General features: G+C 43.3%; 1 protein-coding gene across 2 annotated transcripts in view; it reads left to right on the top strand.

The window, feature by feature from the left end:
- The window catches only part of RUNX1 (runt-related transcription factor 1), a 353,781-nt gene that overhangs the window by 237,811 nt on the left and 92,080 nt on the right, over positions 1 to 23,890 (top strand). For both annotated transcript variants that reach the window (XM_006862559.1, XM_006862560.1), the window contains one exon: positions 23,207 to 23,311. In XM_006862559.1, the coding sequence (XP_006862621.1) occupies positions 23,207 to 23,311 (105 nt within the window). The remainder of the gene's footprint in view (positions 1 to 23,206; positions 23,312 to 23,890) is intronic.

The raw sequence follows: 23,890 nt of genomic DNA, 5'->3' as shown, positions 1-23,890 counted from the left end.
TGATTGAGTATCTCCATGTAAATTGAATCATTCTTTTACAATGGTAGAAGAGATAGCAGCTTGAGAAGATGAGAGATAGGGCTTTCTGGAAAGTGGAACTGAATTCTAGAGAATATGTCTAGCACACAGGTTGTTGTTCAGAATAACTCACATTTAGCGCAGTGTTTTGGGACCCTTGGCTGCCTCCAGAAAATCCAAGTTCCTTATAATAAGATTTTGTTTAAAATAATTCTTCTGGTGAGGTTTAATAAGAAACAAGCCACGTCTGTGCCATTGTATTCGATACTGATGCTACTAATATTTTCAGTTCAAGAAAGTGTATCATGGCTTTAGCCATACAGAGTTCAGACATTTTAGCAACAAAATCTGTGAGTGCATCCACCCCTGTTGGAGAATTTAATCAGTTGGAAAAGAACCTATCAATCAGCAAATACAGCTTTAGTTAATTTACTTTAGAACCAAAGAGGAAATCTACCAGACCGTATCATTAACCACATTGTAAATGAGAAAAGAGAACCCACTGCAAATTTTATTCTAATTTTTCTAAGAATGAGATTTTTAACCTTTTAGGAACATCGTAGATAATTTAGAAAGTCTAGTAGATGTCTCTCAAGGAAAAAGGAATGTACATGTGTATGGTTCCAGTGTCCAGTTCTGTTGAAGCTCTTTTGTGAACATGCCCAGGGATCCACGGGCATGAATTTGAACTTTGCCTTGGCTATGGAGGGCCAGTCTAGCACTGTATTACACAGAGTGGATACTTGAGAAATGAATAAATAAATTAACAACCCAAACAGACAATCTTCTTACACCTTGTGCTGTTTTGGTGACACCCTGGGTGAAGAAAAGGGTTAATGCACTTGAATGCTAACCGACAGCTTGGAGGTTCAGCTCTATCCAGAGGCACCTCAGAAGAAAGACTGAGTAATCTGCTTCTGAAAAAAACCAACACTGAAAATCCTGTGGATTTTCTACTTTGACACACATGGAGTTGCCATGATTTGAAGTTTACTTAATGGCAACTGGTTTTTATTTTTGTTTTGATTATAGCCAGGACCTGGTTTGTATAAAGTAGATCTCACTCAAAGCACTAACCCAGGCCTTTGGATGGCCATCAGGCACCCCAACAGGACATCACTGGCAAAGGGAAGGATGCACTTTGCAACCAAAAGGACTGTCACTTCTCCAGGGCATTCATTGACCCCAGCTACAGAGCCAAAATATGAAACCTACCCAGAACCTCAGAAGGTTCTAATATGGCTTGTTTGGCCTGGTTCTAATATGGCCTTTTAATTTCTTGTGGATTTTGTGTTTATGTTGACCTCTCTGGCAACTTTAATCTTGCCTTTTAGAAAAGTGCCCACTCCCAGCACTTTTGTAAGATGAAATTCCTTCACTGCATTGTTGCTGTTTAAATCTTCCCAGACCCCAGACATAGATTTATCCTTCCCCAATCTGAATTGTTGCATATTTGTGTATTATCTGTTACTTAAAGCATTTTCATTCCTAAGTTATTTTTCATTACTTGGGAAGCAGTTTGGGGTGGTTGTCTTTCAGGTGAGTGGAAACTGAGAGTGAGGTGAAGAGCAGGCACGTATTCCAAACCAACAAGACATATCTTGACTATTAGGACACTGTAGGATAAGCACTAGACCACAAGGTTGGCAGTCCGAACTCACCAGCCTCTCTTCGGAAACCCTATACAGGGTCAGTATGAGTTGGACTCGACTGGACAGCACTTAACAACAATATTACTGAGAAATGACCTGAGTGACTTATAATGTTATCATAGGATCCAAGCCATGCTCTATCTGATGACAGATTCATACAATGGAGGAAGGGAAAATTCATCTAACTATCCCAGAATGGTTTATGGATAATATACAAAATATAAGCTGGCAACCAGACCTCCTGGAAAGTATACAAAAACAAAACAAACAAATAACCCAAACAACAGTTGGCATCCAGGTGATTTCTGCTCATGGTGAACTGACAGGTATCAGCATTCCATGGCATTGTCTTTCTTTCTTTTTAATAACTTATCTTTGCTGTTGATGAGAATATACATAGCAGAAACACACAGCAATTCCATAGGACTTTTGATGACGGTTTTTTTTGGAAGAAGATCGGCAGGTGAACTTGAAGCTTCAGTCTTTCAGTTAGCAGCTGAACCAATTGCGTATTTGCACTTCCCAGAAGCAAAGAGACATGAGTTATATTAAAATGAGCTCACCACCCCCTTTTTTTTTTGTTCTGTTTATGTTATTGCTGCTTTGTAGCGCTATAGGATAAGCATTCGACCTCAAGATCGACTTGAACCGCAAGATTGGCGGTTCAAACTCACCAGGGACTCCCCTGAAACCCTTTACAGGGTAGCTATGAGTCAGAACCACCTCAATGGTGCTTAACAACAACCACCTTCCAAAAACAAATACACATGAATTATATTAAAATGTCCTTTTTTTCTCTCTGTTTTTGTTATTGCTGCTCTAAATTAATAAAAAATCAAAGCCATTGCCACTGAGTCGATTGCCACTCACAGCAAACCTACAGGACAGGGTAGAACAGCTCCACAGGGTTTCTGAAGCTGCAGATCTGGACAGAAGCAGACTGCCTCATTTTTCTCTCGTGGAGCAGCTGAGGGGTTCAAATCACCAACCTTTAGGTAAGTAAACCAATACTGACCCCGCTGCACCAACAGGGCTCCTTTTAAATGAATGTTGTTGTTGTTGTTAAGTGCCATTTAAGTTGGTTCCTACTCATAATGACTCTGTATAGGTTTTCCAAGGAGTGACTGGTGAGTTTGAACTGCTGACCTTGAAAAAAAATCTGGCACACATTGATGTTGACACTTAATGCTTGAAAGAGCAAAATCAAGTTGTTTGTCCTACAGCGCCACACCAGGACTCCTTTAAATTAATGTATATACTGAAATCTGAAGGTAAATTTCAATGTGGGCAAATATGGATGAAAAAGGCTCAGCCTGTGTGATATACCAAATCTGAGTCCGTCCACACAAGTCATTCTGTTAGAAGGCAGGTCAGAAGCTGTGCCCAGGACTCCGTGTAGAATTCCTCTCCTGAGAGCAAGATTTTCATGCTCTATGATGTAGTTGTTAAGTGTAATTCCGACCCACAGCAACCCTGTATTGGGTTTCCAAGGAGCAGCTGGTGAGCTTGAACTACCGACCTTGCAGTTCAAAAAACTTTACAGTCTGACCTATTAGCCCACAGCGCCACACCAGGACTCTATATGATAGTTACCAATAAAAAAGCAGCTAGCTCCCCACATCCCAACCACCACACTCCCTGCAGGTTTGTTTAAAAGTTTGCAGTGGCACAGCTATGGCAAAAACCACCGAGAAAAGATTTCTTGAAAATACGGCAAGTGCCTGGAACAAGCTATTTCACAGTTTATCCCTTCATGGATTTCTTACTGATTTTATGAAGTGCCAGGCATTGCTGATGGTGTCAGGCAGCCGTTTTTATTTGAGGTTATTTGTAGGAACCATATTTTACAGCCCATAGACAGAAGCTAGACTTTTCTCCACCCTGTACCCACCTCCCCTACTCTCCCCTTCCTCTGCATTTGGTTAAGTCAGTTGCTTTTGGTCAGGACAGAGGGCTATCAATCAGAAAGTGCCTCAGAGAGAAAAAATGGTTGAGTGATTTTTAGAGCTTCCTGTTTCAGCAGCAAGCATTACAGACATAAACAGTGGCCCAGCCAATGACTGAAACACACCTCTGGTTCTAATAAATCAATTTTGTATTTTCTTTTTGTGCTGGTTGGCAAGGGGCGAGAGAGGGTAGAGAAGACTGACTATGGAAGAACACATTCTGAGTTGCTTTTTTATTTTTCCAACAAAAAATTACTTGCACAAAAGGAGAGATGATGTGCAATGTGTTGGCTGTTTTCTTTCTTTCTGCCGATGATCATGATGATTGTGAGTCAAGTTTAGATCAGTAAGGAGATGTTTGTGAATAGCCATGTGCTGCCAATATGGAGAAATTATGTGGTTTTAAGGGGCTGTGATGGGGAAGGCCCAGGTTTGGTTACTGGCCAGTGCACCTCACGTGCAAGTCACCACTTGTCTTTCAGTGTTTGTGTGTTGCTTTGTTGTGTGCTGCTATGATGAGCAGACTATGGCAGACTAGGAAGAAAGTCCTGGCAATCTACTTACTTTAAAAGCAGCCAATGAAAAGATATATATCACAATGGTCCAATCACAGCTGATCATGTCAGAGGATGACATAGGAGTAGGCAGCATTTGATTGCATTGTGCTTGGCTTAGCTGGAGTTGGGGGTCAGTCAACAGCAGTTAACAGCAAAATAAAAGCTCGGTAAGACTTTCAGTCCGTAATGTGTGTGTGTTCATACTTCAATTGAGAAGATTTCTTGGACCAAATTGTCTCTGAGTACTAAATCCATTCTAATAACATCTTGTCATTTGAAGCTCACATTATATTATTAACAGAAACTAATAAATGGCTTGTATGGATTCAGTAAGCTGCTTATGCCTATTTTTCACTGTGCCAATTGCATCAGCTCGCTCACGGGCACATGAGGGACCAAGATCCTGCCTTCGAGAGCTGTATTTGTAAATACCACATTAGTGGGCTCCATCTCTGATTCTGATGTGAGTCCTGCATTCAACAGAGGTGTGTTTCAGTCCCTATTAAGAATGAGTTATGGATGGCATTCATTTTTCCCTGTGCTGATTTGGGATTCCAGCAAATTGCCCAGTTGCTGTTAGACCACATCAGGGCTTACATCCCATTTGAGAACTCGTTTTTAGATCACTGAGCTTTCTCCACACGGGATGCAGATAGTTGAAGACCCGTCAATGGTAAAGTGATCCCAACAGCCCCTTGGAGAATCTCATGGCCAGTTCTGCTACTAAATTCAAACTGCGTTTCCTCTGATTTCCTCAGAGAGGAAGCATTCATTTAGGATCCACTTAAACTGTGTTTTTTCTCAAAGAAGCTGTAAGTAAATTTCCTGTTTATTTTTCCGTTTAGATTAATCTCTGCTTTTACCTTGAGATTTAAGACCTTCATTAAGAATTTATGAGCAGTATAAACTGCAGAACTGTCCACACCCCATCCCCTGCCCCCATCTCCTGGTCCAGGGGAAGTCTTGTCCAGTTAATGGGTGAGCTGGCCAGCACCATTAAGGGTGGTTTGCGGCCCTAATCGAGTCACCTTGGGCAAACAAAGAAGCCTTTTCTTGGCTTATAGGTAATGCACAGGAATATGGGCGGGCTTGAGCACAGGGGTGATCTTTCTGCTTATCAGATTGCAGCAGATGAGCCAAGGAGGGATGGGCCTGCTTGGAGGTGGAAATGCTCCAGGTTGCTCTAGGCATTGGTTTTGGGTCTTTACGATGTTTTTTCTTGATTCTATTAGAAACCATTGTGTGGAGGGTGGTTAGTATCTATCTACGTATCTTTTTATCTATCTATCATCTACCTATCTCTCTAAAATTAATGAGAAGCTAGTCTAAACATATCATAATAAGGCTTTGTTTGCCTTTTTCAATGGTGTGTCTCTTGTACCTCCAGCCCTGGGTCTCTGCAGATCTGCCTTCATCATTCTCTTTGAAATCACTGGAAGGTTTAGAGTCAGTATGTTATTTATTTATCTAGCTCCTTGTTAAGGAGCCCAGGCGGCACAACTGTTAAGTGCTTGGGTGCTAACCTTCTGGTTGGCAGTTTGTGGAGCTGCAGAAGAATGCGCTGGACCGCAAGGTCGGCAGCTCAAACCCATCAGCCACTTCATGGAAATCCTATACAGGGTCGCTATGGGTCAGAACCGACTTGACAGCACTTAACATCAACAACAACAACAAGCAACTAAACAGGAGAAAAGGCCTGGCCATCTGCTCCTGTGAAGATTTCAGTCTAGAAAACCCTAGGAGGCAGTTCTGCAAGCTATTTGGGTTGTTAAGAGTCGGATTCAACTGGATGGTACCTAATAGCAATACTTGCTAGTTACTTTCCATGATATTCAGTGGTTTGATAGTTACCAACTCGGGGTGATTTTGTATAACCCCCCTCCCCCATGGAGGACATTTGGCAATATTTGAAGACATTTTTGGTTTTTATGACTCGGGCTGGGAGCTAAAGAAGCACTAGTGGCATAGAGCAGGTAGAGGCCAGGTGTGCTGCTAAACTTAGTCCTACAATGCAAGGCCAGTCCACTCAGCAAAAATCATCAGACTCCCAAATGTCAGTTGTGCTGAAGATAGGAAACTCTGATCAGCTCATATCATAAAAAGCTTTTAAAACCTTTCCCCTCTTCCCTAAAATATCTTGCATCTCCACAAAAATTTAAGGAAAACATACATTTAAAACTTCAGAGAGATTTAAAAAATACAATTAGAAAGCATACCGTTTTTGTTGTATGCCATCGAGTCATTCCAACTCTTAAGGATCCCATGTGACAGGCTAGAATTGCCCCATAGGGTTTCCTAGGAGGAAATCATTACAAAAGCGCATCACCGGATCTGTCTCCCGTGGGGCCACTGGCAAAGTTTGAACCACCAACATTTTAGTTAGCAGCGGAGTGCTTAACTGTGTGTGCCACTGGGGCTTCTTCATTCACTCTTAAAAGAAGTTTTCAAAATGAAAATACAGAAGGCAAGGGGGGACAGGAAAGATGGGCAAATGGAAAAAGGGAACCCAGGGAGAAAGTAGGAAGAATGTAGGTAGTGACTTTGAGAGGACTGTAACTAATGTCATAAAACAAAATGTGTATAAATTATTGAGTGGGGAGCTAATTTGCTCTGTAAACTTTCAGACCACAGCAAAATGTTAAAAAGAGAGAGAGAAAGCGTATCAGCGTTCTGTATGCACAGACTGCACCATGTCCGTACCCCTGACATCTTCACATCCCAGGTGGGAAGATGTGTGTGTGGTTAGAAAATGAGACCAAGGGGTGGAGAGATCATGCACGCAGGAGGGCGGTACTAATGTAACTGCTCCACCAGGCTGCCTCACAAATGTCACCCAGGGGCGGGCCCATAAGGCCTACTCCCACCCTCTTCCTCCACCCTGTCCCTGAGCATTCCAGCTGAGGGGCCACAAGGCTGTCATGTCCCTTTCAAGCAGTTCTGACCCACCAATCTTGGGCCATGAATTGATGCCAGTGGACCATGTCCACTCAAAGTAAAAAGCGGTAGGAGCAAGGTCCTGGTATGTGTCCCGAGAGACACCTTTGACCACCAGAAAGGACTCAGTTACATGCCTGAAATAAAAATTCAGGCAACTCATAAAAGGGCAGAGAAAGGACACAAACCTTCTCCAAGGTCAGCACTGGGTCTGAAAAGGTGCCACAGGCAGACAGCTGGTTGGGTCATTCCTAAACTTTCTCCACCTGTTCCAGTATGTTAGGTCGGCTGTCACCTGTGTACCATACTAAGATTCAATAGAAATGACTTTAGAAAAAAACATCGGAGAAAGATGTTTCTGACTGAGTCAAGTGTCGGCCTCAGGAATTCTTGAATAAGTAGTGTTTGTCATGACTGTTTTTTTTCTGGTGTGTTTGGTTGCTGGTTGTTTTTGTACTGACCTGGAGCCTCTCACTCCTCACTTGCCTGTCCCTTTTAACACCTGCTTCCTCTAAGCTTCCCACAGTAAAGCAACTGCTCCCAGAATGGGAGTGGCAATCAGTATGTGCTAGTGAATTTGTGACTCCTAAGAATTAACTGGAGCGCGGCGGCTCTGTACTACAAACACTGAACTGAGAACCCCAAGGTTGGCCATGTGAGCCCACTAGCCACTCCGCGGGAGAAAGATGAGGTTTTCTGCTCCTGCAAAGATTTACAGTCTCAGAAACTGTAGACAAGGTTTCCTATACATTCTAAAAGTGGAAAAGCAGCAGATGCCATGGCCCTAATGTAAATTATAAAAACAAAAACCAAGCAAGTTGGTGTCTTCACAAAACCACACAAAAGCTCAATCACATTGAGCTCTGATTCATGGCGACCCCATGTGTGTCAGAGTAGAACTGTACCCCATAGGCTTGCCAGTGGCTGAGTTTGTAGAAGTACATCCACACCAGACCTTTCTTCTGAGGGATCTCTAGGTAGACTTGAACATCCAAGATTCAGTTAGCAGTCAAGCACTTAATTGTTTGTGCCACCCAGTGATGTCATTGTAAACTGTAGGCTAATAATGGTAAGTGCCGTCAAGTCGATTCTGTCTCAGAACGAACATGTATAGGGAAAACCAGGAGCACTTGGTGTATTTGAACCACCGACCTTGTGGTTTGAAGTGACATTGTATTCCAAGTCCAGTGCTTATCCTCCACATCAGGACTATGGGTTTAATAATAATGTATCAATATTGGTTCATCAATGGGAACAACTGTACCCTAAAAATGTCAGGCATTAATAATAGGAGAAACTGTTATGGGGAGGGAGAATATGGGAATTCTCTTTCTGCACAATTTTTCTGTAGATTTAGCACTGCTCTTAAAAAAGATGTGCCTCTTGGTGATAGAAAACTAAGAATTTTAGAAACTCCAAGATCCAGCCTTTACCTAGAAAAGCAGTGTGTGGTTTTACCGTTGTCTAGAATAGTACCTGGCACCTAATAGGTGCTCATGAAATATATGTGTCCACTGTAGGCACTAGAATCTAATGATTAGTACAGGGATTTTGCTGGATTCTCTACTGAAAGTAGCATGTCTCAACTTGGCACCTTTGATATTTAGGATTAGTGGTGCAAATGGTTAATTCACTCGGCTGCCAACCAATAAGTTGTGGGTTATAACTGAAAGAGTGGCATTTAGTTTCCTCTGAAGTGACTCTGAAGGAAGACCTGGTATATAGTCATTCCCTGGTATCCATGGGGAGTTTGTTTCAGGACCCAAAACCACTCCATCAAGTCGATTCCGACCCATAGTGACCCAGTATAGGGTTTCCTGAGTGTGTACATCTTTACAGGAGTAGAAAGCCTCATCTTTCTTGAACCAGCTGGTGGTATCGAACTGCCAGCCTTGTGGTTAGCCATCCAGTGCTTATCGTACAGCACCAACTTCCAGGACCCCTGGTGACACCCAAGTCTGAGGGTGCTCAAGTGCCCTATATAAAATGGTGCAGTATTTGCATACAACCTATGCATACCCTCTTGTATGATTTAAATCATCTCTGGATTAGTTATCATAAATAATACAATGTAAGTGGCTCCATAGGGTAAGCACTGGACTGTAAACCACAAGGTTGGTGGTTCAAGCCTACCAGCCACTCCACAGGCGAAAGATGAGGATTTCTGCTCCTGCAAAGATTTATAGCCTTGGAAACCTTATGCAGGGTCGCTATGAGTCGTAACCAACTTCATAGCACCTAACAACAACAACAAATGCTATGTAAATAGCACTTTACACCCCCTCTTAGCCTTTGAGGGATTGCTTTTTAGGAGCCATGTTTTTACAGAAACAAAGGGTGCACACAAGTAGTGAGCAAACCAGACTGTGGGGCAAACAAGCTCAGATCCTTAGTACTGGAAAGGAACTGAGGATGTGCGAAAGACTGAAGGGTACATTAGGTTATGTGTACACATCACTCCATCTGTACGAATTCACCATAGTGCTCGGTGCACAGCAAATTCAAGTTTTACTTCTGGAGTTTTTTTTCAATCCACATTTGGTTGCATTCAAAAGTGTAGAACCCGCACATAGGTAGAGCCAGATATATACTTCTAAAAGACCACAGCCGTTGCAAACCCTATGGATGCAGTTCTACTCTCACACACATGGGGTCACTTAGAGTTAAAATCGAATGAGGGCAACTGTCTTTTTATTTGTATTATTTGTTGTGAAGGCTGCCCTGTGTCTGGTAGGTTGTTTAGCAGCATCCCTGGCCTGTACCCACTAGATATTAATAGCACCCTCCTCGTCCAGTTACAACAATAAAAAAAAATGTCTGTAGACATTGCCAAATGGTCACTGGGAGGCAACAAGTGGCCCTGATTTAGAACTGGTGTGTCTTTGGGAAAAATACCTGATCTGAGTAAGTCTGCCTTTGCCAATGATGGGAGGAGGGGACTTAGTGGAGGTTACCTGAGATATGCACGACTTAACATCAGTATTACTGACTAGATCTTCATGGCAAGTTCTATGGCTGCTAACCAAAGGGTTGGCAGTTCAAATACACCAGCTGCTGCTTCCATAAAACTTTCAGTCTTGGAAACTCTCCGAGGTAGTTCTGCTCTGTCCTGTAGTGTTACTGTAAATTGGAACTGATTTGACAGCAAAGGATTTGGTGGGTTTTTGTTTAGGAAAACACCAACAAACAGCAACTGAGGCATGCCTTCCAACTAGCCACAAGTTTGTCTGCACAGATGACTTTATTTCACAGGAACATCAACCCTTAGCCTTATGCTTGGGCGCCGTAAGGCTCTGAGGCCCTGAAAGGGTTATATGCAGCCGGCACTGAGATTTCAGATTAGCAATGGAAGAGACGAAATTAAATATGTACTGTAATTTGAAGCACTGCTTTTCATGGGAAAGAAGGGAGACCTTCTTAGTCCTTCCAACTCTTTTGTCCAAACATTAATGGCATGCAAATATTTATGATTCATACATGCCCCTTTCAAATCCCAATCGTATTTTAACAATAAACACTGCACGTTAACAATACAGCAGAATAATCCCTTTGTACTGTCGCTGGGCTACACAGCCTCGCAGCCGGCAGCATCGTATTCTTCCTGAGCAGTAATTGCTGCCTCCACCCAAGTGAAGAGGAATTTTATAGTACTGCCTCAGCAGCTCGTCCTGGAGTCCACTTAAGGCCATCTTGGCTGCTCCCCTGGAAGCCATTCTTAAGATTATATCTCAGCATTTTCATAAACTGCAAGTGAACTCTCATGCAGTTAGCGTAGTGGTTATGAATCGGGCTGTGAACCGCAAGGTCAGCAGTTCGAAACCACCAGCTGTTCTGTGGGAGAAAGATGAGGCTTTCTGCTCCCGTAAAGATTTACAGGATCCCTATGAGTCGGAACCGACTCCACGGCATATTACCACCACCACACGTATAGACAGGTTATTGTTTAATCTAGCTGTTATTTTTTGAAAAGGTCTTTAACTTACTACCCTGCTGTCTTCTAGTCTCTTCAAACTCATGGGCTCTAGCTTCCTGAGTGGTGCAAAAAGTTTTCATTCAACTACTAGCCTAAAGATTGGGGGTTTAAACCCACTTGCCAGTGCTGCAGAAGAAAAAACTGTTAATCTGCTTCCAAGAAAAGGTATAGCCAAGAAAGCTCTGTGTAGCTGTTCTACTCTAACACTGGGAGTCACCACGGGTTGGGATCAACTTAGTGGCAATAGGTTTGGCTTTTCATTTGATTACTTGAAAGCTGTTCTGCCTCATTTGAAATTCTCCATCGTAACAATATAGAAACACACTCCTCTGTTTATGATGGTTCTGCATGTCTTTGTAAGGCACCATGATGTGGTGTGAGAAGCAGCCCATCTGTACAACTCACTTAGATATTCTGGCCTCAGGTTTCTCATCTGTACAGTAGATATGACAATACCTTTCATATGTGCCTAACAAGGTTGTTAAAGTGAGATGATGTGTATCTAACAAGACAGGAGGAACCACAAAGCCAGTGACCCACCTTAGCAATGTTCTTCCTTCTCCACTGATAATAGGTCAGGGAGAAGGTAAGAAGTAGCACATGTTCCCTGGCTCAGAAAGTTAGGGAGGATGCTATTTTGCATCTCAATGGCATCCTTTATTCTATTTATTACTGTTGTTGTTAAGGTTCTAACTCACAGGGACCCTGTATAAGGTTTCTGATAAGTGGTTGATGGGTTTGAATCACCAGCCTTTTGGTTACCAGTCCAGTGCTGATCTTACAGTGCCACACCAGGACTCCCTAGCCTACTAAGAGCCTAGTAAAATTAGAGTACTGGAGTCCACAGCAGGAATTTCACAAATATTTGTAAATAATTACATGAGTAATAATAATTGTAATAATAATGGGTCCCTGGATTTCACCAATGGTTAAGTGCTCAACTTCTAGCCAAAAGGTTAGTAGTGGTGCAAACCCACCACGAGATGATCAGAAGATGTCCTGGCAATCTACTTCCTTCCACCTTGAAAATCATATGGTACACAGTTCTGCTCTCTACCCTGTCCTATAAGGGTAACATTGGATAATTGCTGACTTTAAAAACCAGTTTTGGGTGTTTGGGTTTTATTTTGTTTTCATGGAGAGATCACTTATTGTGGGCATTTCATCCAGCCACCCAGCCAGCAGATCTCTACTGTTCAACCTTCTGTGTACTGACCCTGGCTAGCATTGGAGATATGATTGTTAGTCAGAAAGAAGCCCAGTCTTTGGGGGCTAGTATAGGGGATGATAGTTAGGCAGGTCATCACTGTTCTGAGTGTTCAGTGCCACGTCAAGACCACCAATAGGTTTGAATTAGAGAATTGATGTAACCAGATGTAAATTACAGAAAGGTACTCAAAAGAGTGGAAAGCAAGTTTGGAGGGAAGGGTGTTTGATGTAGGAGGTGGGAGTTAGAGACAAATCTAGGGCTAAAACTCTGATTTTCCTTCCAGGCAGCTAGACAAGGATATAATCAGCTTGCTAAACCCTGAGTGCTAAATGCCACTGCACCTAGAAGTCAGCTCTCACCCACCCTTACTCCTACAGACTTGCTGAAGGTTTTCCCTTTCTTCCCTCTCAGCCTCCATACCCACTTGCCCTCCCTCCTGCCTGCAGCAGAATGACCACTATAGGAGTTCAAAGGTGGATGATCTAGGACCAAAGACCAGGCTGCCTGCCCCACAATATGTCAACCCCAGTGTCCCTGTCACAGCTCCATGTGGCATGGGGTTGCAGGTTTGAGGCACTAGGCGATGGGCAAAAGCAAGGTCAGGGCTAGAACTCAGATCCCTAGCCCTGAGTGGTACCAGCTCCATTACACAGCTTATGGTGGAGACGGGGAAATTGGGATATGTCCACCAAAGGGCTCTCCTGGACAGAAGACAGTACAGCAGGGCATGGTCTTGGTTGAAAGAGGAGAATTGAATGATCTTGTAGTCCTTGAGCTAAAAACCGATGTACTCAGGAACCATGTTATCAAAGAGTCCTTGGGAGGTATAGGTAATTAGTACTCTAATCTTCTAAACCAAAGCTTGGAGGTTCAAGTGCACCCAGAGTTATTTTAGAAGAAAGGCCTAGAGATCTATTTCCCAAAAAATCATCCACTGAAAACCCTGTGGAGGCTAGTTCCTTCCACTCTGGCATACATGGGGTGGCTGTGAGTTGCAATAGGCTCAACACAACTGGTTTATGATGCCAAAAGAGACCCTGACATTTGTGGAATGAAAATGCAAAATTACAGTTACATGCATCGGTGCTTTGGAAGTTAGGTAGATATTTCTCTGAAAATCAATATTCCTTTTGTAAGGCTGAATTGTTTCCCTACCTGTAGCTGATAAACCTAAAAACGGCACAGCCATATATGGAAAAGGAAAGCGAGCGTGCTTTGGAAGTAAAATTCAGAAAGTCACAAACTGAACTTTTACAGAATAATCCACTGATTCATTGACCAAACTTTTTTTATTTTTGGCCTCAAAACGAAGGGTACAAAGATGAATAAACTGCTGTCCCTGTCCTCAGATAACTCAGTTTTCTAGAACATATCCAGAGAAAACAACTTGTGCTAAGTAAAACAGTTTTCAAACAACCCATCCTTCCAAACAGACATTGTTTCTATGGAAAACTGAATTCAGTATTTCAAGCACTGGACTCTCAATTTGACTTTGGGGAGCTGCTTTGACACCAAAGAACCTGGGCCCCTGATCTCGATTTTGCCTTGTGTGGATACAGATACAATCAGATAAAGACATCTTCAGGCACATGGACACTTCCACACAAGTGTATATGTTAACTTCCATTCAATTTAGAAAGTTCAGGAGGTGCTGGAGGAATTATACCCTATTCAGAATCCCCAGATAAATGAATGTCACAGCTCTGCTGTCCAAAATAGTGTTAAGTGTTTGGGTAAGGAAATATAAGAGGAGAGAAAGCATAAATTTAGGCTGTTAGGTTGTTCCATTGGAAAAGTGAGAAACAGCTGTAGCTTCAATGAAAACTAAACTCCCCCCAAAAGCAAACCAACCAGTTGCTGGCCAGCTGATTCCAGCTCATAGAGAACACATGTGTGTTGAAGTAGAGCTGTGTTCCATAGGATTTTCAGTGGCTGGTAGTTTCAGAAGTAAATAACTTGGAAAGAGATGTATCATACTTTTCTTTCAAAGGCATCTCTGGATAGATTCGATGCTCCAACCTTTTGGTTAGCAGTAGGGCAAGTTGACTATTTGCACCAGTTGTTGTTGTTGTTGTTAAGTGCCGTCGGGTCAGTTCCTCCTCATAGCGATCCTGTATAGAGTTTCCGAGGAGCAGCTGGTGGGTTTGAACTACTGACCTTGTGGTTCACAGTCCAGTGCTGATCCTATAGCATGAGTCCATTTGCACCCATTAAGGACTCCCAATTAAAAATACTTTGTAAAAAATTTCTGAAAGACAGATATCTCCCACCATCTGAAGATGCATTCGTTCTAATGTTTAGTGAGCCACAATCAAAATTAGATCCAGTATTAATTATCAGAAGTGTCGGCTCAGGATTTCCTGAATTTACAAAGAGCAAAACTTGAGCCTTCATTGGCCTTGTTGATTTTCCAAAGGCTGCTTTTTGTCTCTCTCATTTTATTCCTTTGCATTTGTGAGCCCAAGGGGCTTCCCTGGAGAGATGCACCAGGGACTACAAATCTATCATAGTTTTATCCTCCAAGCAGTCTGACCGCCAGAGCAGAGGGAGAGGGGTCTACTGCAAGCACAGCTTTCACTTGCATGACAAAGGGCGAGTTTCACATCCCACCGAAACTGCCCAAAAGGAGATGACTCACAGATCCAAAGTTACATGGCTGATAGTGACAGAAGCAGGGCCCAGGGGCTGAGGGGCCTTGCAGATGAATTGAATGACTGTCAGTGTGACTTGGGTCCCATTCCCAGCCAATGCACCTTCTGCATGCTGCCACCCTTCTGTCTGTGGAGATGTGTGGGTTGACATAATGCTGAGCAGGGTTCAGTAGAGCTTCCAGACTAAGATGGTCTAAGAAGTAAGGCCTAGCCATCTCCCTCCCCAAATCAGCCAACACAAGCCCTATGGAGCACAAATATATATATAGTCTGTGGTCAGTCATGGGGATGGCCCAGGACTGGGCAGCATCTTGATCCTTTGTGCTTGAGTCAGGGACTGACGCGAAGGCAACCAACAACGCCATGGACAGTGAATCAAACTTGGAAGGTGTCATGCTGACAGAGAGCCACCCCCCCATGATGCCTGTTGGCATTGGAAGACCCTGCCACTATCTTATAAATATGTTACTCTATCCTGGATAAAATATGAATTTGAGTTGTCCATAGTCCTTGAATAGTGCAAATGGTTAAGCGCACAATTACTAACTGAACGGTTGGCAGTTCAAATCCACCCAGAGGCACCGCAGAAGATAGTATAGTTTCAGTGATAACTTTCAAAAGGTCACACAGCCTTGGAAGCCCAGTGGAGAAGTTCTGCTGTGCACACATGAGATCACCATGAGTCAGAATTGATTCTAAGGCAAACACCACCAACAACAATACCAGGGTACTTCAAAATATTCATGGACAAATTAAACTTTTCCACAAACTTTTTGAAGCACCCTCCCCCTTGCCTTTTTTTTTTTCTTTCCTCACTCTTGACCCTTTTGTGACCAATGTATTCATTTGCAAAACTGCAGACTTACCCACTTCCCACACAGAGGGAGGAAAGGGAGCACGCTGGTCTCGGACCCATGAGGAACCGCAGTGCCAAGCCTTGGCTGATTAGCTGTCAGGGATCACCAGCCCCGGGGCCTGTACATAGCAAGACACTAAGAAGCAGTGATCTGGGACCTTGGAGCTGTCTGGCATGGGGAGACAGTACCACAGCAGCAACTGTCCAAGCAGATTCACATTGTGACCTTCTTCCAAACTAAATAAAGCCATTAACATTTTGCCTTGGCATTTGGATAAGCAAAGTGGCATCTGGGGGAATGACACATGTCCATTGGGCAGCGTTTGGCTTGGTGCATTTTTGTATTAGTTCGTCCCAGTTGTGCTTTACAAAGGTCGCCAACTGGCTGTCAGGAGTGAGCTAGTGGAAGAACTTCAAACTGTCCTGGTGGGCCTTTAGGCCCTGTTCCACTACACGGCCCTGCCTGCTGTCTTCTGTGTCCCCATTGGTTTTCTGGAATCCCTATACTTGAGGTCCTGGTAGCAGGTTTCTCAGCACCCACCTATCAGATACTGATGCCCATGCTCCGTTTACAGCATCAGACAACAGTAACTACTGTATCCCCAGCTCCTCCTTGCAGAATTTCTCACCATTCTGGTTCTTTACGGGAGGAATCAAGCTTATCTTTAACATCTGAAGCATCTTTAATGATAACTAAAGTACCTCTGGAAGCATAGTGGTTACAAATCGGGCTGCAAACCCCAAGGTCAGCAGTTCAAAACTGCCAGCTGTTCCGTGGGAGAAAGATGAGGCTTTCTGCTCCCATAAAGATTTACAGCATTGGAAACCCAGTGCAGGGTCACTATGAGTCAGAACAGACTCCACGGCACATAAGCACCACCAAAGTAACACTTACTGAGCGATTCCTTTTCTGCTCATCAATTACATTTGTAATGTGGTTATCCCCACTTTACAAATGACAAAACTGAGACTTGTGCATGGTCCTACAGCTAGCACATGGCAGAGCAAGAACTTGAACTGTCCAACTGGAGAGTCCAGCCTCTTGACTATCACTCTCTGCATTTCCACCTCCATGAACTGTTGTTACAATTGGCTTCTTGCCTTTCACCACTTTAATCAAAGCATGCCCTGTCATTTCTTTCCATCCTAGTATGTGTGCCTCTAAGTAGAATTCCTCCTGGAATCCAGCCTATGGTCAGAAATGATACAGCTGGTTTGGTCAGCTTCTGCCAGTGGAAGTCACATTTCCACCTCTTTCTTTAGCCTCTTCTTCATACCATCCCCTCACAGACAGCCCGACCCTCAGCTTGCCCTCAAGGGTCCAAAGTGGTAGCCTTTCATCAGCATACACAAGGTCATGTCAGGGGCCAAGGCCATAGCTTTTTCTTGACCCCAGGGCCTTTGAACCTGACAACCAGGAATATAAAGCTAGTATAAAGGCTACAGGCATGAGCAGGGATTCTCTCTCTGGTAACCCAGGTCTCCCACACCTGCCGTGGGTCCTGAAGAGCCAGTTTTAGGGTTTGCTAGATCTCTGTGTGTTGCAAGCAGGTTGTGCCTGACTACTAATGTAAAAGCTGGAAGAAAAGCCTGGTGATCTGCTTCCATAAATATTAAAAACCAAACCAAACACACGACTGTCAGGTCTGTGCTTAGTCATAGCATCCCTCTCTATACAGCTGAGTAGAACTTCTCCATATCGTCTCCGAGGCTGTCAGTCTTTATGGACACTTCACTCTGGTGAGTGGCTGGTGGGTTTGAACCAGCGACTTTTCTTTCAGTTAGCAATCAGTGCTTAACCACTGTACCACCTGGGCTCCTACATAACAATTACAGGCAAGAAAACCCTATGGAGCAGTTCTACTCTGCCACATGTGAGGGTCTCCACAAGCTGGCGGTGACTTGACGGCACAGATTTGGTTTGTTTTCAGTCACTTAACCCATCTGTCCTCATGTGCTCCTCTCTGCCACCTTACTACTCTAGCTGCAGCCTCCTGAGAAAAACACTTGAGAGTCTTTCTCTCTCCACACCCACACACTTAAGATTCCAGGCCCACAGGTCATTTTAATGAGGGAAGCTTGCTAATAACATCAGGGCGCTCCAGGGTACAGTCACCACTTGTGCGTGTGCTGGCCAAGACCTGCTGTGTCTCAGAACTCAGAGGGAGGGCCTGGGAAACCTGTAGCAGAGACACTCTCCCCTCCTCCCATCCTCACCAGGAACATCAGTGACAAGTGTGCACTGACTATTGGTAGCCAGTTGTCAAGTATAGGGCCAGATCTGGTCGGAAGAGTATAAAGGAATTAAAGGCAGAGTTTTCACGTCATGGAAAAATAGCACATGACCACTATGAGAAACAGTCATCCTAGTCTGTAAGGTAATAAGTTGACTCTAGGTACTGCAAGCTAAGCAAGAAGAGCCCATTGGAAGAACAATTGCCAGAATTACTGCATTCTTTATCATTGTTGTTAGCGGCCATCCAGTCAGGCCCCATCTCATAGCAACCCTGGAAAGACACACGGCTGAGTCCTGAGCCATCCCATGATCCAGTGCAGATTGGACTGCTGAGATCCATAAGGTTTTTAGTAAATGATTTTTCAGAAGTGGATCACCAGGTCTTTCTTCCTAGTTCACCTTAGTCTTAAACTGCTAACACCTGGTAAGCATCATAACAACATGCAAGTCTCCATGGACAGATGGATGGCGGCTTTGATTGAAGTACATTGTCCTGGAATCGAACCCAGGTCTCGCGCATGGAAGATAGGAATACTACCACTGCTGCAGCTATATGCCCCAAAACTTAGCAGCTTTTAATGGATGGAAACATCTTGCCAATGGACGTAAAATGTTGGGCATAAAATAATAGAATTATTAATTATGAGCAGCAACTTAAAAAATATTCACATTGGGTGAATTTAATTCCTGATCAAATAGGCCAGTCTGTGGTTAACCAGGGAGAGGTCACTAAGCACTTGACTGCCAGAAGCCCAAATTCAACTCACTAAGAAACCACTATTGAACTCTAACCCAGATTTACAGTTAACTGTTGAGTAACAATTTGTGTACATTAGAGTTGCTGGAAATATTTTCACTTCCTCGGGCAGCAGTAGAGCTTGGATAAAGTACCACTAGTGAAGATTCCTAGTGCTGACGCCATTGACTTTTCTAGTAGGAGTTTATGACCTTGGTGGCAATAATGTGGGAAACAGTAAAGAGGGGAAAACTGAGAGGCCTAGGTTCTGCTTTGTCTATGAGCTGTGTGACTTCAGACAAATGATTTAACCTCTCTAAGCTGTCAAGAGGGACCAGTCGCTAGAGAAGGTTATCATGTTTGGTAAGGTCAGAGAAAAAGACCCCCAGCAAGATGGAATGGCAAAGTAGCAGCATCAGTGGGCTCAAGTGTGGCAACAATTGTGAGGTTGGCCCAGGATCGAGCAGTGGTTCATTCTGTTGTACATAGATAGGGTCGCTATGAGTTGGTACTGAGTTGATGGCACCTAACAACAACAACAATAACAAGCTTTAGTATAAGGAGCTCTGGTAGCATAGTGGTTATGAATCAGGCTGCTAACCTCAGGGTCAGCAGTTCGAAACTACCAGCTGTTCCGTGGGAGAAGGATGAGGCTTTCTGCCTCCATAAAGATTTGCAGCCTCAGAAACCCTGTGCAGGGTTGCTATGAGTCAGAACCGACTCCACGGCACATAACCACCACCACCACCACCACCACCACCAGCAAGCTTTAGTATGGAGTCCTGGTGTGCCACTGAGGGTTAATGCACTAGACTGCAAGAACAGTTTGAACCACAAGGTCAGCAGTTCGGACTCACCAGCCACTCCTCAGAAACCATACACAGGATCGTTATCAGTCAGAACCGACTCCACAACACTTAACAACAACAACAAGCTTTAGTATCAGCACCTATTGATTGAGGATAATAAAGTCTATCTTGCTTATTTTATGAGACTGGGGGTGGTCACAGAAGTCAGAATCAACTTGATAGCAACTGACATGGCTTTTTCTGTGTGTGTGGAGGATGGGAGATTTATGTCTCTTTATTGACTGTAAGAAGCCCTGGTGGTGCTGTGGATTAAGCACCAGGCTGCTAATTGTAAAGTTGGTAGTTCAAACCCAGTAGCCACTCCCTGGGAGGAAGATGAGGCTGTCTGCTCTCATAAAGATTTACAGTCTTGCAAACCGTATATAGAATCACTAAGTCAGAATTGACTGGCTAATCCCATGAATGTCTCTAATATATGACATTTAAAAAACATTTTTAATCAATCAAGAATTGGTATCTTAAAAATACAGAGAGAATAATTCTAATTTAGCCTATCTTCAGTCTTAGAAATTCTAACTTTCCTAATCCTCAGACCTACAAAGTTAGAAGGGATAGATAGATAATGGTTTCTTTTTCTTACTTCTTTCTGCTCTGAGATTTAAAAAAGAGGAGTAGAAAGTTCCGTATCTGATCCTGTGATTCTCTGGAGTCTTTTTCTAAAGAAATTATTTTTTTAATCAGTAGTAAATGATGCAATTTCAAAGGTACAAAACTAATAATAAAAGTAAATTTCTCATTTGCTCATCTTCCATAAATGCCCAGTTTTCCCCCAAGAGTGCTACTACTTTTCGTTTTTGTGTCTCTTTCCAGAGGTTCTATGCATATGTTGTTGTTGTTAAGTGCTGTTGAGTCGGTTCCGACCCAAAGCGACCCTGTATAGGGTTTCCAAGAGTAGTTAGTGAGCTTGAACTGCCAACCTTGCAGTTCAAATGGTTTTGCAGTCTGGTGCATTACCCACAGAGCCACACCAGGACTCGAAAACCCTATACAGCGTCACTGTGAGTCAGAAAACCGACTCAATGGCACTCAACAACAGCATATATGTGGATGAGAGAGAGAGAACAAGAAAGAAAGAGGGAAAATGTCAGCTTTCTGCTCCCATAACAAATACGTTACTAAATACGAATACGTTACTTCTATAACCATGTTGTTGTTAAGTACTGTGGACTAGGTTCCAACTCATAGTGACTCCACACAGGGTTTCCGAGGCTGCAAATCTTTACAGGAGCAGAACGTCTCATCTTTCTCCCACGGGATAGCTGGTAGTTTAGAACTGCCGACCTTGAGGTTAGCAGCCAGATTTGTAACCACTATGCTACCAGAGCTCCTTTAACCATACATGTACTAAAACAACCCTGTTGCTGTTCGCTGTCATTGAGTTGATCATCAACTCATGGTGACCTCACATACAATGGATCAAAATGCCGCCCAGTCCTATACCATCCCCAGGATTGGTTACTGATCAGACCATTGTGATCTAGAATGTTTTCATTGGCTGATTTTTGGACATAGATTATGAGGCCTTTCTTCCTATTCCATCTTTGTCTGAAAGTTCTACTGAAACTTGTTCAGCATTATAGCAACACAGCCTCCATTCACTGGCTGGACCAGATACATTGGCCAGGAATTGAACGTGGTCATTGAAGGCAAGAATTCCACCAGTGAGCCATAATGATGCCCCAAATCCAAACCAGTTACTGTTGATGATTCCAGGTGTCAGAGTAGAGCGGTGCTCCGTAGAGTTTTGAATGACTATGATCTTTTGGCAACAGATTGCAAGATCTTTCTTTCAAAGCATTTCTGTTTAGTAGTCAAGCGCTTAACTATTTGCACTATTCAGGGAGAATGATTATACTGTATGTATGTATGTGTGTGTGTGTGTGTGTGTGTATACACATATCTATGGGGAAAAAAAGAAATTAAAATATAATGGAATTTTCCCAATTATCCCTCATAACCCATATATTCCTGTTCTTTGCTTTTTTTCACGTAGAGTACATGTGAAGATAGTTCCATATCAACCTATATAGAGTTGCCTCATTATTTTAACAACAGTTGTAGGTTCCATTTTACATAATTTATTTAAGTCAGTCTCTTATTTAAATTCTAATGGCCCCCATTTATTTAATGATATCAACTACAAAACGCTCGAAAGAATATCCATGTTTATTCAGTATTTGTGGAAGTATATTTGTGGGATAAATTTCTAAAAGTGGAATTGCTGGTTCAAAAGATATGTGCATTGTACGTTTTAATATTGTTGTTGTTAAGTGCTATGGAGTTGGCTTCAATTCATAGCGAGCCTGTATTTGGTTTTTGAGGCTTTTTGATAAGACATTTGTTAGACACTACCAAATTACTCTCCACAGAGGTTGGATCCCTGGAGTCTTGACTTGAAAGAAAGTAAACTCTTAATTTCTCTCAATCCTGTGTTATTCATTAATGGTTACATTAAAGCCATATAATCATGTGACGTGCAAACCAGTTGCTGTAGCGTTAATTCCAACTTTTGGTGACACTGTCCTTGTCAGGGAGTCCTAGTGTGGTGCTGTGGGTTAATGTGCCAGACTGCAAATCCGTTTGGTGGTTCAAGCTCACCAGCTGCTCCTCGGAAACTCTAAACAGGGTCTCTATGGGTCAGAATCGACTCAATGGCACTTAACAACAACAATCCTTGTCAGAGTATACCATGTACCGTGGAGATTTCCGCTATGGATTTTTCAGAAGTAGGTTGCCGGACTTGTCTTTGGAAATGCCGCTGGGTGGAGTTGAACCTCTGATCTTTTGGTTAGCAGCTGAGCTCTTAAGCTGTTTGCACTTCCTGTGTGCTACAGAGTAGAACACAGAGTTTTCTTGGCTGTAATCTTTACAGAAGGCATTCACCAGACCTTTCTCCTGCAAAACCTCTGGGAGACTTTGAACCACCAACTTTTAGACTCCAAGGATTCAACCTCTGTGGAGAGCAATTTGATTAGCAGCTGATTGAAAGCCACTTGAGCTGTCCAGGCTTCTACAAAAACAAATGCCAGTATTTAAGCAAAGTCAATCAGGGAAGACTGAGAAAGCCAGTTACTTGTGCTGAGTCAAGGACCGCTGGTGGCACTGTGAGTTAGGTGTTAGACTGCTAACCGCAGTTCAAACCCATCAGGAGAAAGATAAGTCTGTCTGCTCCTGTTAAGATTAGCAGCCTCAGAAACCCTATCTAAGGTCACTATGAATTGGAAGCAACTTGATGGCAGTGAATTTTGTGCTGAGTCAAAGGCATGGTGGTGCAGTGATTAGGCACTTGGCTGCTAATCCAGCAGCTGCTCTGTAGGAGAATGATGGGGCAGTCTGCTTCTGTAGACTACAGCCTTTGAAACCCTATGGGGGCATTTCTATTCTGCTCTATTGGGCCGCTGTGAGGCAGAATCAACAACAGTGTGGTGTTGTGTGTGTGTGTGTGCTAAGTCGCTCTCCCCTTTCAAGTTTGAGGGTCAGAGAGCATCAATTAATGACCAATCACACACAACAGATACATTCAGACCCACCACCTCATTCATTTTTGTTCACTTTTGTGTTCTCACAGGGAAAAGCTTCACTCTGACCATCACTGTCTTCACTAACCCACCGCAAGTCGCCACCTACCACAGAGCCATCAAAATCACCGTAGATGGACCCAGGGAACCTCGAAGTAAGTAAGCCCCTTGGGCCAGTGTATCCCCCAGGCCCGTAAACTCAGGGACCGTGTCTCAGAATCCTGGGACTTTCACTAGCATCACCTCAAATGTGGCTAAAACTACAGCCCAAGGGGGACAGCAGGCTCCTGCTGAGAGAAAGAATTTCATAGTCAACACTCTCGCTTCTCAAAGAAGACCTCGAAGAACTTGGCTCTTCTAGAAGCCTCTCTTAGCAAACAGAAAGAAAACTAACTGACCCAGGTGCATAGCAGACAAGCCCCTCAAATACAATGTGAGGTTCAACAAGATCAGAAACGAACATTAGACAGAAGAAGACTGGCCAGGCAATGGGGTGAATGTCAAAATGGACCACAAGTGGCTAATTGCCATTGAAGCTGTCCTTTTATTCATTGTGTTAAGGCACTGAGATGAAAACTATGGAAATGACCCTTTTCTTTCTGTGACACAGATCAAAATCTTATTACAGGAAGGTTTTAAATAGAGAGTAGGAGGGTAGAAAAGTGCCTGGGGGAAAACCAGTAAATATAGAACGTTGCTACCAAAGAAAATAGCTCCTGTGAGGAAAGCTTTTT

This window comes from Chrysochloris asiatica, unplaced genomic scaffold (assembly GCF_000296735.1).
Source record: "Chrysochloris asiatica unplaced genomic scaffold, ChrAsi1.0 scaffold00049, whole genome shotgun sequence".
NCBI lineage: Eukaryota > Metazoa > Chordata > Mammalia > Afrosoricida > Chrysochloridae > Chrysochloris > Chrysochloris asiatica.
This window is presented reverse-complemented; position numbering and strand designations above follow the sequence as displayed.